The sequence below is a fragment of the Sinohyriopsis cumingii genome, chromosome 11, assembly GCF_028554795.1.
Source record: "Sinohyriopsis cumingii isolate HCF-2022 chromosome 11, ASM2855479v2, whole genome shotgun sequence".
Taxonomy (NCBI): Eukaryota; Metazoa; Mollusca; class Bivalvia; order Unionida; family Unionidae; genus Sinohyriopsis; species Sinohyriopsis cumingii.
This window is the reverse complement of record NC_142971.1, coordinates 55,516,017-55,536,873: the sequence shown is the minus strand read 5'-3', so window position 1 is coordinate 55,536,873 and position 20,857 is coordinate 55,516,017. Positions and strand designations below refer to the sequence as shown.

The 20,857-nt window shown below is 34.7% G+C and overlaps 1 protein-coding gene across 4 annotated transcripts in view; it reads right to left on the bottom strand.

Annotated features, from left to right (window-relative positions):
- Nucleotides 1-16,385, bottom strand: part of LOC149788489 (UBX domain-containing protein 7-like) — a 75,283-nt gene extending 58,898 nt beyond the window's left edge. For all 4 annotated transcript variants that reach the window (XM_089974487.1, XM_089974488.1, XM_089974489.1 and 1 more), the window contains exons 1-4: nucleotides 16,287-16,385; nucleotides 8,511-8,682; nucleotides 6,372-6,436; nucleotides 1,719-1,787 (exon numbers count right to left, since the gene is read on the bottom strand). In XM_089974487.1, coding sequence (XP_089830613.1) covers nucleotides 1,719-1,787; nucleotides 6,372-6,436; nucleotides 8,511-8,682; nucleotides 16,287-16,323 — 343 coding nt within the window. In that variant the 5' untranslated portion in view covers nucleotides 16,324-16,385. The remainder of the gene's footprint in view (nucleotides 1-1,718; nucleotides 1,788-6,371; nucleotides 6,437-8,510; nucleotides 8,683-16,286) is intronic.
- Between the last annotated feature and the right edge of the window lie 4,472 nt (nucleotides 16,386-20,857).

Below are 20,857 nucleotides of genomic sequence, written 5' to 3'. Positions count from 1 at the left end.
ATTATATGCTCATTTTCTTATTCTACCTAAGGCTCAATTATGTAAACAAAATACACTACAAGAAACAAAGTAAATGAATGTATGCCATATTCCAAACTAAATACACAAGCGCAGATTCATCACTACACAACAACATTATTAATGCGCACATAGCTCTGCCCAGATAAATCTGAACTTGTCACACGCTAGACATAAGTTTCGAAAGAAAATGGCGTTTTTGTCTACTTAAAATTGAAATTTGGAGTCATACTGTGAATGAATCCACATTGCAACAAGTTTTCCATTCAATCTGGAATGAATATATTTTGGTATTTTTGTCAATTCTATGAAATTTCATGATTCTGGACTGGATTCATCTGTGCAAATTTTACACGAAATACATTGGACTGAAGCAGCACGGGAGTAGCGTGTTTACATCTGCAAGTGTGTTTGTTCTGTCACTGACTATTTGAAATCATAATGTGGGAAAAATATGAAGTATTTCCATTGCAATTATCAAACAGAAGCTATTGAATATAATGTTTAATTCATTTTGAGTGCAGTAAGGAGGATGTAACTGCACTTGGAATATAGTCAAAATTACAGTACAATTTTGAAATGTGTAATCAAGCTTGAGAACTCATGACATGGCTCATGTAATTCAGATTTGCAGAACTAAGAAAGTACATTTTGAGGAAATTCAGGATGTAAAACTGTAAGTATAATTTTTGCCATTCTTATTACCAGCTAAAGGAGACAGTTTATGCCTTGTAACTTGCATGTTATTTGTAGGTACCAAGCAATTTTATGAAATCTGGCATCTATTGCCAAAATCCGAGACAGTGTATCAAAAAAGTTTACATGGAATGTAGCAAAGCTGCTGGTATGTGGCAGTCCATGAAATATCTGCTTTAGTTCATTCAGAAACAAACTGAATCAACCAAAATGTAAAGCATCTGCTACACGAGTGTACATGATTTGTTTACAAAGTAGTTCCTAATACACTACTGGGCACACATGTCCTGCAGGTGAGTGCAATATAAAGGTGTGCAATATTGTAAAATACTGCATAATTCTGACAATGAAATGTTAACAGAGAAAAAAATGAGCATATAATAATTTAATATTCCCTAACAAACAGTATTTTTTTCTGTATCTTCTTGAGAATTTCAAATCAAAGCATCTCATATTTTGTCCACCTCATGATTCCAAACTATCAATGGCAGAACAGAAACACATGGAGCTTGAATTATAAGTTGACCGAAATGAGTTTTCTTTTTTAAAGGAATGAATGAGCACATGGTAAACCATGCACATGAATACTGTTATTGTGTATTGTTTAACAACAACTGTGTATTTATTTGAAATCCAACAGAAATTAAATAACCTCTTTTCTTGTAGCGTGTTCATTTTAATATTCAGGCTTAGGTAGAAAAGCAAACTGAGTTTATAATAAAAAGATTACTGCATTTGTATAGGAAAATATCAACACCTTTTGTCCTAAGGTATACTGGACTCATCTCGCCATGCAGTATCACTCAAAAACCGTGTTCATATTTACCCATAAAATTTGTGGTAACTCATAAATACTTTAATCATGATGGTCTGGTTTTCCACAGATTGTAAATATTACAGCGGGTTTGCTTTTACACTATCCATGATTATCAACAATATACGGCAGAGTTTTAATGAAGGACACAACATAACATGCATTTTATCTACCAATCTATATTTCTTACTTGCTTCTGCTTGAAAGTCCCTGAAGCCATCAAATACAGATCTGCTTTTCCTCTTCCTGCCTCTGAAACCTAGAACACAAAAATAGGGATTTCATTGCTGTGTATTAAAATTAAAATCTGATAAAAATTAAAATCTATAATGAACAGTAGGTTCGGATGAAATTTTATCAATTAAATTTTTTAAATTATATTTAATGTATGCTCTCAGTTAGCAGCGTAATTTTGGTTCTTTACAAAAATAGCTCTACTGAATTGAGGTCAAAATCTTCAAAAATATGTACAAGATGATCAAAATGGAGTGCAAAGCGATTGATAATAATAATTATAATATAATTGTGGACTTAGTACAGCACATAGAAGCTCTAAGCACTTTACAATATCAGATAACATATAAAAACACCTAAATGACATGATCACAAAACATACAGACAATAATTAAGGAAATAAATATCATTAAGTCCTTTTAAGTCTGTTCTTGTAGTTAAAATAGTGAGTCATAACACACACCAGCATCATACAATTTTCAAACTGTTGATGTACCTTTAAACAACAAACCTAACGAAACTAACCAGCAACCACAATTCATGTACCAAACATGTTTCTGTGCTGCTTTGCTGTACTGTAAAATACCAAACAAAAGAAACCAACCAGCAACCACAATTCATTTAGAAAATACATTCTTGTGCTGCTTTTGATGACCACAACAAACCTAACTACATTTGTGATGGTTTTCCAACTCATTTAGGTTGTGTAAAGACATTCATTTTACACCATCAGTGTGTGCATTTGTAATCAAGTTTCATGGGGTAAATGAGTCTTCTCTGTCAGTTAATGTTCAATCATGGTTGCCCATGTCATTACAGTATTAATTATACAAGACATCAAGATGCCAGAAAAAAGCAAAACTTATCTGCAGGTATCAAACACACTAAATAGGGCTATATTGCCAGATGATAGCTATACTTATCTGCATGTGCCATACACACTATGGCTAATTTTTTTTCAACCTCAAGCAGGCAGTTAACCAACCCACCCATAAACATGGTCACATAGACCTGACAATAACATTCTATGGTCCTCCCTGGTATCCCATGGCCTTGCATCAGATCACCTCTGCATTATATGCCATCTTGACGTATCAGTCCCTAATCCTCCACCTTTATCTGCTACTAAGAGAAACCTCCATATGATAAATAGAACCAAACTAATGCACGACATCCAAGCTAACCTAACAACTTGCTTACCTCCTACAGCAGAACAACTCGATAACTGCCTGCGTTCATTGCTTGACAAACATGCACCAGAGTATCAATTCAAAAGTGTTCTCCATGGTATAGCAGTGTTAGGGACCAGCTTCGCACTGCTAAAAGAGACCACTGTAAAACTGAGAGGTTTTGGCTTTCCACCAGACTCACTAATCATAAGCAAATTTATGAAGCTGCTAAAAAGAATGTCACAAATATAGTCCATTTAGCGAAATCAGCCCATTACACTACTAAGATCATGGAAAGTTCCGGCTGCAAAGAGCTCTTCAAGATTACTAACAAGCTAATGTCAAGGAACAAATCTACACCATTTCCAACTACCTTCTCTCCAGTCGACCTTCCATAAATGTTTGCAAATTTCGTCCGTGACAAAGTACAAACCATTAGAGATAAACTTGATACCACAGTTTCAACTGACTCATCATCACCATACAGTTGGGATACAGAATTTGAGCGGCAACCATTAGCAGCATTTGAACCTGTCTCTATGGATTTTGTATGTACAATCCTGATGAAGAATGCACCAAAGTCATGTGAACTTGAGTGCTTAGATCCAGTATTGCCTTCACTAACTGATGTTATTAATACCTCTCTCTCACCTGGGGAATTCCCATCATTTTTCAAAACTGCCATTGTAAAGCCTCTGCTGAAAAAACCAACACTAGACCGTAACAATTTAAAGAACTACTGCCCAATTTCCAATCTCCCATTCACATAAAAAATCTTAGAAAAGGTTGTTCTATCCCAGTTTGTATCTCATCTGAATTCAAACAGTCTTTTTAGCAATGTACAATCTGCATATCGCCCTTGCCACAGTACTGTAACTACTCTTCTAAAAGGCCAAGGTGGGTATGTGAGAAAGCTTGCCAGTAGCTTCTCGTGGGTCGGTGGTTCTTTCCGGGGTTTTCCCGGATTCTTCCTCCACCATTAATACTGGCCGCCATGTATAGCCTATCATGTGCTGAAAAATGGCTTTAAACCCCACAACAACAACAACAACAACAACTCTTCTAAAAGTAGTTAATGACATTCTCTCTGCGTCGGACAGCGGAAAAATTACAGTCCTCACCCTCCTTGATTTATCTGCAGCATTTGACATAACAGACCATGATATATTACTTCACCATCTCCAGCATGTATTTGGCATTCATGATACAGCCTTACTGTGGTTCAAGTCCTACTTGTCATGAACATATAAAAGTCTCACCAATATGCCATGAACATAAACAAGTCTCACCAATTGTACGCTGATGACACCCAAATATACAAATCTAGCCACCCAACTGAAATTGATGCTACCATTCAAGGTGTAGAGAGGTGCATTTCTGATGTGAAATCATGGATGACATGTAACAAGCTGCAGATGAATGATGATAAAACTGAAGCCATTCTGATCACAGCACAAAGACTTTCTCATTCACATCCTTTACCTTGAACAATAAATATCAGCAACACCAACATTAAATTCACACAGTCAGTATGAAACCTAGGTGTTACTCTGGACAATACTCTCACATTGCACCAACATGTCATGAACATATGCAAGGCTGCATATCTTGAGCTGAGACGCATCAGCTCAATTCGCAAATATCTTTCAGTTGATGCCACTAACACTTGTGTGTTCATTAGTACTTTCAAGACTGGACTATTGTAACTCTACTCTGTCTTGTTCATCTCAATATCTGCTCCAGAAACTTCAAAAAGTTCAAAACACAGCTGCTCGGATCATACTTAGAGTACCACAATCAGAGCACACCTCCCCGCTGCTCTGTAACCTACACTGGCTATCCATTTGATCCAGAATCAAACACAAAATTTGTTCTCTGTGCTACGTTTCACTGTCGGACTCTAGTCCAACATACCTATCCGACCTCACCCATGTGTACACACCAGCAAGATACTTATGCTCCTCTTCTGACAATCGTATACTCATTATTCCCACTATGAAAACAAAGCCATATGGACAGCGTTCTTTTGCATACCAGGGCCCAGCAACATGGAATGAATTGCCCACTGAAGTTAGACACAAAGACACAGTGATCCCATTCAAGAGTGCTCTCAAAACTCACTTATTTCGACTGCAAGAACAAACTTAAAGACCTAATAATATTTCCTACCTTCAATATTCTCAGCATGTTTTTTAATATTTTCTAATTTCATGATGTTTGTTTTTGCAATATCATTATATGTTTTTTATCTTATAGGTGTTGTCTAATATTGTAAAGCTCATAGAGCTTCTAAAGATTAGGCGCTATACAAAGTCCTCATTATTATTATTATTATTATTATTATTATTATTATATTGCCAGATGACAGCTATACTTACATGCATGTGCCACACACACTAAACAGGGCTATATTGCCAGATGACAGCTATACTTACCTGCATGTACCATCCACACTAAATAGGGCTATATTGCCAGATGACAGGTATACTTACCTGCATGTACCATACACACTAAATAAGGCTATATTGCCAGATGACAGCAATACTTACCTGCATGTACCATCCACACTAAATAGGGCTATATTGCCAGATGACAGGTATACTTACCTGCATGTACCATACACACTAAATAGGGCTATACTGCCAGATGACAGCAATACTTACCTGCATGTACCATACACACTGAATAGGGCTATATTACCAGATGAGAGCAAAGCTTACCTGCTTGTACCAAACACATATAGGACAATATTGTCAAATGACAGCAAAACTTACATACAAATACCATACAGACTTAAAGTGCCCATGATGACCAATGTTTGTATGATGAAAAAGAAAAATCAAGTTGTGCAGCATATGCTGTCTTACACTTTTATGCAAGAAAATGAGAATTAAGTTTCATGATTGTATTGGCCAGTGTTTAAAGAAATTGAAATTTACCGACAAGTGGGATAATAACCTACTTTTGGTATGATGGTGTAGCACTCTTTAGGACACACTCTCATTAAAATTGTGTCCCAGAAACTGTCCTGAACAAAAAAGATTTACTGGGTTACTATGCCAAGAAAAAGTACTCTTTGATGTACACAAACTATCAAGTTTTATGACTACACCTGCAACAGTGTCAAAAAAGGACTAATCCAGACAGAAAACCTAAACAGCACATAGCATGACCTGCAATTTGCAATGACCTACTTCTGATATGGTGGTATATTTTGTCTAGAATGTTTGCACATTTCAAATTTTATGACTGTACACATTCCAGTGTCTGATAAATTGATCTCAACATAGAAAACTGTACATTTGTTCCTGCTAATGACAAAAACAATAACTACTACAACTATGATGCCATGAATAAAGCATAACGATATTTCAGACAAACTATTCACCAAAACTTCTGAATCTAGAGTACAATGGTGGAAAAATATAATCTGTACTAACCAAACACTGGCACATCCTCCACCAAAATTTCATTCTTCTGTGGAATGGGGGCTCTGACTTCATCTCTATAATAAAAAAAAAGAGATTTGCCATCATCTACAATAGGAAAAGACAGATGCCACCATCTGACATCAGTCCAGAATAAGAAAAGACATATGCATTTGATGCCATCACCTGACATCTGACATAAAAAATAACAGTGCCAGAAATACCCATTAATTACATATATCATTTTTGATGAATGAAACAATTTCTTACAGGTTTTCTTTCTTCACAAAGATATAAGGAAAGGAAATGGTGCACAACAAAGATGGTGACAATATACATGTACTTGCATGGAAGGGGCAAGGGTAGCTCAGTTGGTACAATATACATGTACTTGCATGGAGGAAGCAAGGGTAGCTCAGTTGGTACAATATACATGTACTTGCATGGAGGAAGCAAGGGTAGCTCAGTTGGTACAATATACATGTACTTGCATGGAGGAAGCAAGGGTAGCTCAGTTGGTACAATATACAAGTTTCTGCTTTTGTCAAGAAATGTAGTCCCTTGCATTATTTACACAACCTAAATTTGTCCTTTGCATCATCTACACAGTTAAAATCATGTCCCTTACATGATTAACACAACCTAAATTTAGTCCCTTACATGATTAACACAACCTAAATTTAGTCCCTTAGATCATTTACACAACCTAAATTAGTCCTTAACATTATCTACACAACCTAAGTTTGTCCCTTACAACATGTATGCAGCCTAAATTTAGTCCCTTACAACACTTACAAAAGCCTGAATATGTGTTTTTTGAATTTATCTACTGGTTTCTACATACTGGATTCTCAGTTTCCGATGAAACCAATTTCTAAACGGGAATATATTTCTTTGATAATAATTCCGTAGGAGTATGATTATTACCTCACAAATCCAGTCTTCCCAGGTAAACCTTTAGCTTTAAAAGCTGAAAGTTGTCTTATAAAATAAGTGTTCAATGTTTCCAATTTCTTGATTACAGAAAGTACATGCATCATCATTGACAAACAAAAATGTATTTTTAAAAAAAAAACATTGGTTGAAACCTTACGGCAATAAAATTTGTATCTTTGGTGCACTTCTTTGACAAGCTAAAAAAGATTTTTTCCAGTTCTGATCACCTATATGTCAACTTATTTGTCTGGACCATGCAATGTGTTTTCCATAAGGTTCATCTTTTTTAAATTAATCACCAAATCTTTAAAAAAAATTACATTCTTATTTGCTAAGAGCAAAATTGTTTCTGAATTAACATTCATAAGAGTGTTTCCCTTGTCAGTATAATTTGTAATCCTTCTTTTCCAATTACCAGACATTCTTTTAAATAATTGAGTGTAATTATTAGTTTGAGCCTCTTGATGTGTTGCTTCCAAGTTTAATATTGATCCCTAATTAATGAAGAAATGCTTTATACATCGTTCTATTTGACTGCCATTTTGTATAGAAATGAAAATTAATATCAACAAAATTTACACTGTCCTGTGACAAGTATCTTTGTACTGAAGTATCAACAAAATTTACTGTCCTGTGACAAGTATCTTTCTGCTGAAGTATCAACAAAATTTACTGTCCTGTGACAAGTATCTTTCTACTGAAGAGCCACTGTAAAGATATAAAATATATTAGCAATACAAAATATATTACCAATACAAACTTTATTACCAATGCAAATTTATTACCAATACAAATTTATTACCTATACATTTACTAATCTTGTTAAATGAACTCCTTCAACTTGCTCCACAGTTTAGTACAGGGAACTCCTGACATCAGTTCTTGCAATGTCTCTAAAGAAAGCAACCTACCTGGCATCAGCGGCTGTAGAATCTGGACCTCAGATGGAATTTGAAACAAATACTTAAATTTAAGGGGAGATCAATCTGTCTGACTGCCAACAATTTGGTCAGACAATTTTAGCTTTCATTATTGAAAGTTTTAGGCTGGGATGGTTGGATTTGCGTAAGTACTTGCCTAAAATATTATCATCATGATGTATTAGAAAAGCAAATGTAGTCTTGAACTTCCCATTCCAAACTCCTACAAAACTGTATACTCTATTGTCCTTTTCATGTCTTCCCCACCCTCTTCTCTGTAGTCTTGTATACTTACGAGGATCCATCCTGATTAGTTGATGAAGATGAGGCTGCTGATTCTGACTGACTTGAGCATGTTGCTGCAGGCTCCAGGCCACTGCCACCTTCATCCATGTGCATCTCAATGGCCAGAGCCAAATTCCCTGAGCAAACCTCCAGCATCTTCTGTCCAACATCTCTCTCTGCTCCTAAAATTAATACATGTATTACATAATCAAGCTCTAAGAACAACCAGTCATCTAAACTAAAAACCTGTAAAATTTGACAAATGCTTATACTTCATTTACACTTAACTGTAATTGTACTGTATGTTTCCATGTCTGTTTTCTAGATCCAGGTGATCAGCTGAGGTTAATAATGAACATCATATATTAGACTGGTCAATGATCTTATACAATTCAACAACTATCACAGGATTTAGGAATCCTTTTTGATATGGATCAATCTCATCACAGGATTTAGGAATCATGTTTGGTATGGATCAATCTCATCACAGGCGTCAGGAATCTTGTTTGGTATGGATCAATCTCATCACAGGATTTAGGAATCATGTTTGATATGGATCAATCTCATCACAGGCTTTAGGAATCATGTTTGGTATGGATCAATCTCATCACAGGCTTTAGGAATCATGTTTGGTATGGATCAATCTCATCACAGGCGTCAGGAATCTTGTTTGGTATGGATCAATCTCATCACAGGATTTAGGAATCATGTTTGATATGGATCAATCTCATCACAGGATTTAGGAATCATGTTTGGTATGGATCAATCTCATCACAGGATTTAGGAATCCTTTTTGAAATGGATCAATCTCATCACAGGATTTAGGAATCATGTTTGGTATGGATCAATCTCATCACAGGCTTTAGGAATCTTGTTTGGTATGGATCAATCTCATCACAGGCTTTAGGAATCCTGTTTGGTATGGATCAATCTCATCACAGGCTTTAGGAATCATGTTTGGTATGGATCAATCTCATCACAGGCGTCAGGAATCTTGTTTGGTATGGATCAATCTCATCACAGGCTTTAGGAATCCTGTTTGATATGGATCAATCTCATCACAGGATTTAGGAATCCTTTTTGATATGGATCACTCCCATCACAGGCTTTAGGAATTCTGTTTGGTATGGATCAATCCCATGACATGCTTTAGGAATCCTGTTTGATATGGATCAGTCTCATCATAGGCTTTAGGAATCCTGTTTGATATGGATCAATCTCATCATAAGCTTTAGGAATTCTGTTTCATAAGGATCAATCCTGTCACCACCTTATTAGCTTTTATGCAATGACCGTGACATCACTACTGTCGTAGTTTTTACAGTCACATGTCCTGGAGCAAGTACACTGGAGAAACAACTTGTCACTTAACAAAGTGCTTCAAGTGGTCTTAAATTAAGCCAAACAAAAATTACGCCATTTTCAATGAGCTATAAAGGGCAAATACATTATCATGCATATTATTAACATAGAATGAAAGTCTGCTTTCTGTCCATACTATTTATGCATGCTTCTCGGGGTCTATTTTAGTATGTCATTGCTAATGATGTATGCTTCTCATGGTCTATTCTAGGATGCATAATTAATGGCAGGATTCATGCTGATTACCAAAACTTGGCACTTAAAAATTCAAACCAAATGCACAAAACTTGCATGTCATCAGTTACCAGGCAAGCCCTACCTATATTTCATGTCATCAGTGTTATGAATCTAAGGTCATAAACTATCTAACAAAATGAAGTAAACCAAACAAGTTTTGTAAAACTTAACAAATAATATAATTTTCAAATTTATAAAATAAAAATGTAAGAGGAACTTACAGTATTATGAATTTTGTCCAAAATAATCCTAAAAATATTATATTCAAGTCTAAAAGAATCAAATGTCCAAATGAATTTCATATCCTTGAATGCACTAGTCTGACAACAGTCCTGATGTATCAAAATGGCATAATCCAGAAATCCTTTGCATATTCACAATGGTCCCAGAATAATATTTTAGTCCAATAAGCACTCTGAGATACCAATGAACAAACTAAACAAATAAGTCCTCTCAAATAATATCTAAACACAACATAAAATACAACAAGAACATAAGCAATAAGACTAGTCAAAGTTGTCACACACTTATATAAAGCATAAATGGTAAAAAGACATTTTGCTACAACTAGCTATATGACCTATCGCAAACATCCCACATTGTCAAAGAATCCACATGACCTAACTAATCAAATGAGAATAGCTTAATTCTTCGAAGAACCCATCCAACCAATCTGTCCAATGGGAAACACAAGACTCATAAACCAGTTTTTTCATTAATACTATTATTAATGTCATAAACATCCATGTCAACAACTAATCACTGATACTATGCAATCTCTGCTTTTAATAAAACAGAACCTATATCCATATACAAAATTTAGCAATCGACAATGGCTACAATTGAAAGTTATGAATAAAATGTACAAAAATAACAGATATACGTAACAATCAGTTAAGGGCAAGCCCTACCTTGAGTTCTTGTCATCACTTGAAGGGCAAGCCCTACCTTTGAATTGCAGAACAAGCCCACCTTTGAAATGCAGAGTAAGCCCTACCTTTGAATTGCAGGGTAAGCCCTACCTTTAGTTCTTGTCATTAGTTACAGGGCAAGCATTACCTTTATTTCTTGTCAACAGTTGCAAGGCAATCCCTACCTTTATTTCTTGTCAACAGTTGCAGGGCAAGCCCTACCTTTATTTCTTGTCAACAGTTGCAGGGCAAGCCCTCCCTTTATATCTTTTCATCAGTTACAGGGCAAACATTACCTTTATTTCTTGGCATCAGTTACAGGCAGACCTATCTTTTTTACTTATCACCAGTGCCAGGGCAAGCCCTACCTTTATTTCTTGTCATCAGTTGCAGGACAAGCCCTACCTTTATTTCTTGTCATCAGTTGCTGGGCAAGCCCTATCCTTATTTCTTGCAATCAGTTACAGGGCAAGCATTACCTTTATTTCTTGTCATAAGTTACAGGGCAAGCCCTATCATTATTTCTTGTCATCAGTTACAGGGCAAGTCTACCTTTATTTGTATTTCTTGTCAACAGTTGCAGGGCAAGCCCTACTTTTATTTCTTGTCAACAGTTGCTGGGCAAGCCCTACCTTTATTTCTTGTCAACAGTTGCTGGGTAAGCCCTACCTTTATTTCTTGTCAACAGTTGCAGGACAAGCCATACATCTATTTCTTGTAAACAGTTGCAGGGCAAGCCCTACCTTTATTTATTGTCATCAGTTACAGGGTAATCCGTACCTTTATTTCTTGGCATCAGCTACAGGGCAGGCATTACCTTTAGTTCTTCATTAAATGACTCTTGTCTTCAGAAAATGCATTTTTTTATCCTATACTCAGAAAATTACCTTTTTATACTATATTCAGAAAATGGCCTTTATATCCAGTACTCAAAAAATGCCCTTTCTATCATGTATTTCAAAAATGCTCTTTTAACCTGTATTCAGAAAATGACCTTTTATCTGATGGTAGGGGAATTTACCAACACAGCCCAATATTTAAAGTGATATAATAAAACCTGTTTCATAATGTTTTTGAAATAAGTTTCTTCAGTAACACTTACCTAATCATAATACATTAGGAGACCATATCCTTATACACAGAGACAAGTGGGTTAAATTGTCTGTGCAGGCAGTAGACAAAGTTTCCTCCTGTCCTCCCACCATGTTGTAGATGTTTGAATAGTTATGTGAAAAGTTCATTCCCTATAGAAAACATGGATTTTGCATAAACCATAAGGTAGAACCACAGGGGAGGCATTTTAAAATAGGACAGGCAAAATTAAAAATCTGAGTTTGAGTTCTACCTCCCTATGTCATGAAGTAGAATAAATCTTAATAAGCACAAATTTACAATGTATACAAAACTGGACACCACAATTTTTCATTTCTTCCAATCCATCATCACATCATTTATCTTGACATCCAAGGTTAAAGGATCACATGACACAAAAACCTATGTAAAGAAAAGGTCATTTCTGACTGAATACTGATTCTGGTAATGTGACTATGTATCTGCATGGAAGAGTAGACTGTAAATACTGGATAATGAGCTAATGTGTCGACTTATTAAAGTTATAAAGCATGTGTCTATGAACATTCAATTTTTCTCACTGATACAAGTCAGGTAGAGTTCAATGCAATGTCACTTAAATTTGCTAGCCCGTTTATAACCACCAGGTATGATTCACTTTTGCTCATATTCATAATACTGCGCTTATAATATTACAGAGTGAAGTGTCCACAGTCTAAACGTCCTCTAAACTATTCAAGCTTAATATAGTAAATAACAGGCAAGCTGATTTTGGATATGGCATCTGACTCAGATATAGAAAAAGTTAAGCATCAAACAGCAGCTCATGTTTAGTAAAAAGTAACATAAACTGCTTGGAAAATGCAATCTTCTAATTACTCCAATGCCTCAACCTATCCAAAAAGGCAATGATATCACAGATATGACATCAGTTATCATAGCTATGGCATTTCTATTATAGCTATGGCATCTCTGTTATCATAAGTGTGGTATCACTGTTATCATAGGTATAGCATTATCTGGGGAGCTGTTTAAGGCTTTGCATAGCTCATAACACCACAGGTCTTGAAGAGCTCTGGAAAATGTTTACAATGGCCCTAAATAAATTAGTGTATCCCATTCATACTATTTAAAACCAAGAATGGTCCCCCCTTGATCAAAATAAGTTATGTAGCCCAAACCAAAAACAAAATGGACTATATAAAAAATAGACAAAATCTGAAAAATGGAAAGATAAAGATGAACTCATGTACTTCAAATACTATATTAGAAAACATAAAGTACTGCAAAAAGTCACCTGGAAGAGAGAGAGACGCATGCACACTGGCAGTCTGTGAGCTTTGAATGTGTCTGGATTGCAGTTAACTTTTACAAAACTGTAAATCCCTGATGATTACAACTCAATCAACCCACAACACAACAATGTCCCAGAAATTAAAAAACAAACAACTATTGCCTCTTCTAAAACAACTCTAAATATGATTCAACAGCTTTCCTAAAGACAGTTTGTATTATACAGACAATAAAACTGGTGAACATACTGATGGAAGATTTTCAATCTGTGCTATGCTCCAACCACCATCTATAAACATAACTTTCAGGGCCTGCATAATGACAACATCCAAAATAACATTTCATAAAAGATTCCTCACGTGGTAATTTCCACACGTGGAACTGACAAACTACTGCAGAAACTTAAACCCATAAAGCAGTAGGACCTGATTAAATAAGACATACTGTCCTCAAAATACTACAATTGGAACTGATACATATATTACAGTTTTTGGAAGTGTACTAATACTAGTATATTACCATTAATATTAATAAACTGCCATTAATACTAGTATATTGCCATTAATACTAGTCTAGCATAATGCCATTAATATTACTAAATTCCCATTAATACTGGTAAACTGCCATCTAAAAGGAAACCTGTTACTGTTACCCGTAAGTAAGAGAAAGGAGAAAAATGCAAATCATCGTAGTATTAAATTAGAAATTGTAAAATTCAACAAATATCATGGCATCTGCACTGCAAACAAACTTGATTGGAACACATATATCATATATAACCATATATGTAGAGTGTTATATATATATATTTAATTATTTGTTTGTTAGTTTTAAAAAAAGTTTATTTCATTACATGCTATTGTAATGTAACATTGTATGCTGGATTTAACCTTGTCCAAAACAGAGTTCTTTGCTGCTCGACCTGATTGACATTTTTTATTTTATTTTGTGTGCATGGGCTTAACCCTGGTAGTGCAGAAGCCATGTATTTATGGATGACATCACCTGGCTGTGTATGTGGGAACCATATATTTATGGCACACGACAGTGACATCTACGGATGTCCAATCTAGGACATTTATTAATTGTGTGCTAATAATAACAGGGAGATAGCATATGTAATTTCTCTAAGATCACAGCTCTGCATCACTGTAACAGAACTTCAGTGAAACAAATATTCAAACAGACTTATTTGCCCAGGAAAGTCTGTCATCAGCAGTGGACGTTGATGTAAACAATATGGTGGCTATTAAGTAGTTGCAGTCTCGCAGCTGTCCCATACCCAGTTGGTGCAGTTTACTGTATATATGTATGGGATAGTCCAAATTAGAATAAAGTTTGTTAGGGCTTTGTGTGGAGGAATAAACAGCAATACACAGTTTTCCAAATTTTGAGAATTATTATTTTGCAGGAATATACCAGGTGTTGATATGAAAGTGCTCTGACACTATTGTGTGTTGATATACAAGTGCTATGACATGGCCATCCCATTCAGTAACAACTTTAAAGTTACACTAAATCGAGCTTAAACTCTAGAGTAGCTAAGTTTATCAACGAGTCTGTCATGTACAGAGCCTTTTCTTATATTGGGTGATACATTGTATCATCAAGAGCGAGAACTGTACGAGCCTGAAAGGGACCAACCATTCATTTTACGGGGTGGGGGGGGTCGAGTGTTGACTCCCAACATCTTTGTATGCTGGATTTAACCTTGTCCAAAATCCTTGCCTATCTTTTTTTTTTTAAATCACAATATTTCTATCGCATTATAAAGTTAATTTGGCTCTGCTTCTCTATCTCTCTCTTCTTCTCTTTCAACAATCCATTTGAGAAAAAAATGGACCAGAGAGAGAGAGATTCACTTCTTAATTTAACCCATTCTTACGACAGCAATGTGAAATGTATGTGACTTTGGAATCTAATACTCAAGACCTTCATCCAATATCGGAACTTTTGACCCAGTAGAAATCTTTTTTTTCTTCCTTGTCAGTTCTTTTTGTTTTGTTAAAAGAGAGCTAGTTTCCGAGGTAGGCCAATGAATGTAAAAAGCTTGATCTCATATTTTTTTCCTCAAATGTTTGACAATGCAGAAGTTATGATCTGTTAAGATTGTTGCTGAGAAATTTTATTTCAAATATTTCTGGCAACTTGCATTTTTTAATTATCATTGAAAACCTCACAACTCTTGCTTTATAATTTATAATCAATTAGAAACATTTGTTAATTTTCGGTAATAATGACTCTCATGCCTCTCAAATGTACAGCTCCACTCAAAAGAGTACCTTATAACCAATATCACTATCATACATGTGTACTGGACACAAGAACTCCCCAGTGTTTCAAACTCCATCTCAATGTTCATACTGTTGTTTATTTCTGATTCACTTGGCGGTAAAGATCAAAGAGCTAACTTGGTAGCACGCTGGCATTTTTGGGCTGTTTCATTACCATATATAACAGAAAATTAGTACACTATTATATTATATTGCAAGAAAATCCAAACTAATGGCTGTGATAATATTGCTCTATCTGATGATATTGCATTCTGATCATTCAGATGTAGATACTAGAATGTAAAAGAATTAAATGTGTCTATTTGGTAGGCTACTGACAATTGTGGAAAATGATGGGAACAAAATGGAAAGGCATGGGATTTGGAGATTCCAAAGGGCAGTAGAGAACAGGGAAAGATGGAGAGGATTGGTTGTAAAGTCAACTGTGGTGCCTCAAATACCTCTTAGGTTAAGGGTCTGATGATGATGATGATGCACCCGGTTTTCATTGTTTGACCATTTTTCGGGGTGGGGGTTCGAAAATTGGTGACGCAGTGTATATCGTATAAATACTTTCCATGTGCGATACTGAATTAATAGTGATACTGAGCATGTACACATATAACAGACGGTATTTACCCGTGATTGAGCAGAACTCGTCTATCAGATTCTCCATTTGCTTCCTTGGCGCTTCATCAGAAGCGAAAGCAACACAATGTTGGTGAAGAGCTATATGCTTTTACATGACCAAGACTCACTGTGTTCAGAACTTGGATATTACAAAATAATTGGATGGTGCATAACAGATTTGCTGTATATTAGTACCATAATGGTTTTTTGTTCTGATCGACATTATTTTCGTCGATTCTTTTATTGATTTTTTATATTAGTCTTGTATATACGGTGTTCATTGTTTCATTTAAACAGGTGTTTCATTCCCTCCATGTTCTCCAAGGGATACCCTCACCTATTCCCCCCCCCCCACACACACCTGGTAAATACAGTTTGAATAAAATAATCACACTCTATGCCATGAAGTTTTTAAAATTTCGCAATGAGAAATGTACAAAACTTGAAAGTTTAGCTAGTTTTAACTTGCTGAGATATCCCATAAAAAGTGTGTGTGTGTGTCCCCTGAAGAAGAGCTTTGCTTTAGGCCAAAGCATAGGGAAATTGTGCTGTTTTTCTCATGGTGTTCACATACTTTTGACATCATGATACAATATATGTGCTTATAGTAGTATTTTTGAGGAAAATGATCAACATATAATAATAATAATAATAATAATAATAATAATAATAATAATAATAATAATAATAATATTGTCTTAAAGTTAGTAATAGAAAATAGCAAAAACCATCAAGTTTTGTAAAATTCAACAAATAGTTTATTTCCCTAGAATAAAAGTGAAAATGCAAAATCAAAAGAACTTACTAAATTGTTAATTAAACCCTGATTGATCCTAAAATTACTAACACATGTCCTAATCAATAAAGTTCTGAATAAAATTTAGTTGTATTCTAAATAATTTCCAGTGCTGAAGGTGTTGATGTGCCTGCAGTAGTCCTTTGTCTCTATTGTCCTGAACTGTAATGATATAACAACAGTCTTTTGTTGAGTCACAGTAATATAATCCAAAGTTTCCTTGTTTGAATTCAGTTTAATTCCCAGTCAAAGTCTCCTTCCAAGAATATTATAGATGAACACTGAGATGTGATTTTGATTTTTAACATAGCTTTAACAATTTTTCAGTCATATTGCTACAATGTCTGCAATGTGGCAGTTTATAGTGATGTCTAGCACTGGGGCATCATGCTGCAGGCATGTAGCACGATGTCCCACCCAATCACATTATCCTGACACCAGGCCGACCAGTCTTTTACTAACCTCTTAATGCTGAGCACCAAGTGAGGCAGCTGTTAGTACCATTTTTTTAAGTCTTTGGTATGACTCAGCTGGGGATCGAACCGATGACCTCCCACATCCGAGGTGGAAACTCTAACCACTAGGCCACCAGAGCGGTTGAACTCTTTGTATTTCCAGAGAAGAATAATTTGAATTAAATAATTCCAGCCCAAATCAAACACTGAACACAAAAATGATTCTACCTCAAGATCTTATTGCATGATAGGCTGATTTTCAGATAAACAAGATTTATATTTTTAAAAAACTAATACATAAAATATCCTAAATGAGGGTCCAAAGTTCATTTCTAGAAAAATCATAATTATAATTAGACAGCCTGTTGCTAAAATTATATGAAAGAACGTAGTAAACATGATTTCCTTGACTCAGACCATGATAAATATCTTTACTTCTGTTGATAATGATCATAATATTAAGCCAACAATTAGAGAGAAAATATTAGCAATATGTTGGTTGTTTACAGAATATTTTTTAAAATTGATTTTGGTCTAGTAAACAATTATATTAATTTTGAACATGGTCAGCCACAAGATACAAATCCACATACTGGTAACCCACATAACATAACAAATAAAAAAAAAGGAAATAATGCAAATTAAATATACATAACTAATGCTAATAATAATAATAATAATAATAATAATAATAATAATAATAACAATAATAATTATAAAATAATAATAATGATAATAATTGTATTTAATAAAGGTAATTCAATCAGTAAAAAAAAACAAACTAACTGATGTACAGAGTGCAATCAATCACTATCCAAATCCACATACATGTTCACATACATTAGCCATGTTAATTACATACATTTACACATTAATTTACTATCTGTGTTCACTAGTTAAACTCTTGCATAACTCATACCAACATATACTGACATACAAAATAGTAGCTGCAGTAAGTGAATAGACCATGTGGTGTTAATAAAGATGCAGATTTCATCCATTTCATACACCTATCATGAAAGGCAGGTATGCTAGTAAATTTTGTAATTTCTTTTGGTATATTATTCTTTATGATGACCCCTAGAGTATTGAAAAATATTTCTAAATATTTCTTTCTTTCCTTTAGGAGTTAGAAATCTTTTAGCCAGCAGTGATCTAAGGTTTGGGGTGCTGCTGCTTTCTCTGCATTTAAAATTATTTTTCAAGTAAAATGGGGCAGAATTAATGGAAACGTTATGCATCATTTGGCTTCCAATAGGTGAAATTGTTCCTGAAAATGAAGGATGTTTATATTTGTCTCTTTAATGTTTCCAGACTGCCTATCTAGTATTATTTTACAGGCACACATTTGCAGCCAAAATATTTTCTTACCATCAAAATTATTTCCCCATATGATATTACAATAGTCAAATACTTTTAGTTTTTTGTTATAATAAAAAAAAGGCTCAAATCCTCTGTCTTTAATTTTGCTTTTCTTTTGGTGTACTGTTTATTATGAAACTAATGTTTTATCTGTAATTTTAGCCATTGCCATTTTCCTAGCACCATATTTTTTAAGATTATTTAATGCCATTTGAAGATTATTTTCTAATTCAACTTTTCAGCTATGTTCATCAAAGAAAGTTGAAAAGGGTCATTTATGCCTAAACCATCAATGTTCAGAAATGGATAATACTGTTATAAGGAAAACCATGGATAGTAATTTTCAGTTCATTAAAGCTTTTTATTTTAAATGTTAGCTGACTTCATAATTCCATCTAGCAACTTAGTTTTGGTCATGAGATTCCACCTGTAGGGTATATATATATATATATATATATATATATATATATATATATATATATATATATATATATATATATATATATATGCCAACTGTGGTTCCACTGCTGGCATGGTATGATGTGTGGTATTATGTTATATAGTGTGAAGAGGTCCCTTTCAAATCTTTCAAATAAAGAAGTATATCTACCCAGACAGAACAAGTAGATTCAGTCATAGATCACAAAACAGGAAAGGGACAGAGGTACAACTCATTTAGCCAAATTATTAGCTAATTTCATGAGGCCCTCAATATGGTACATGAGGCACATTATACAATAGAGGGACATGAGGACTATAATACAACACAGAGACATGAGGACTATAATACAATACATGAACATGAGGACTATAATACAACATATGGACATGAGGACTATAATAAAACACATGGACATGAGGACTATAATACAATACATGGACATGAGGACTAGAATCCAATACATGGACATGAGGACTATAATACAATACATGTACATCAGGACTATAATACAATACATGGACATGAGGACTATAATAAAACACATGGACATGAGGACTAGAATCCAATACATGAACATGATGACTATAATACAACACATGGACATGAGGACTATAATACAACGCATGGACATGAGGACTATAATAAAACACATGGACATGAGGACTATAATACAACACATGGACATGAGGACTATAATAAAACACATGGACATGAGGACTATAATACAATACATGGACATGAGGACTATAATACAACACATGGACATGAGACTATAACAAAACACATGGACACAAGGACTTTAATACAATATATGGTCATGAGGACTATAATCCAACACATGGACATGAGGACTATAATCCAATACATGGACAGGAGGACTATAGTACAATACATGGACATGAGGACTATAATACAATACAAGGACATGAGGACTAGAATCCAACACATGGACATGAGGACTATAATACAATACATGTACATTAGGACTATAATACAATACATGGACATGAGGACTATAATCCAACACATGGACATGAGGACTATAATCCAATACATGGACATGAGGACTATAATACAACACATGGACATGAGACTATAATACAATACATGGACATGAGGACTATAATAAAACACATGGACATGAGAGTATAATACAATACATGGACATGAGGACTATAATACAACACATGGACATGAGACTATAATAAAACACATGGACACAAGGACTTTAATACAATATATGGTCATGAGGACTATAATCCAATACCTGGACATGAGACTATAATACAACACATGGACTTGAGGTCTATAATCCAATACATGGACATGAGACTATAATAAAACACATGGACATGAGGACTATAATGCAGTACATGAACATGACAACTATATTATGGTACATGGACATGATCGATGACCATAATACAATACCCGGAAATGAGGACTACAATACAGTACCTGGACATGAGGACTATAATAAGGTTATTGGACATCAGGACTATAATAGAATACATGGACATGAGGA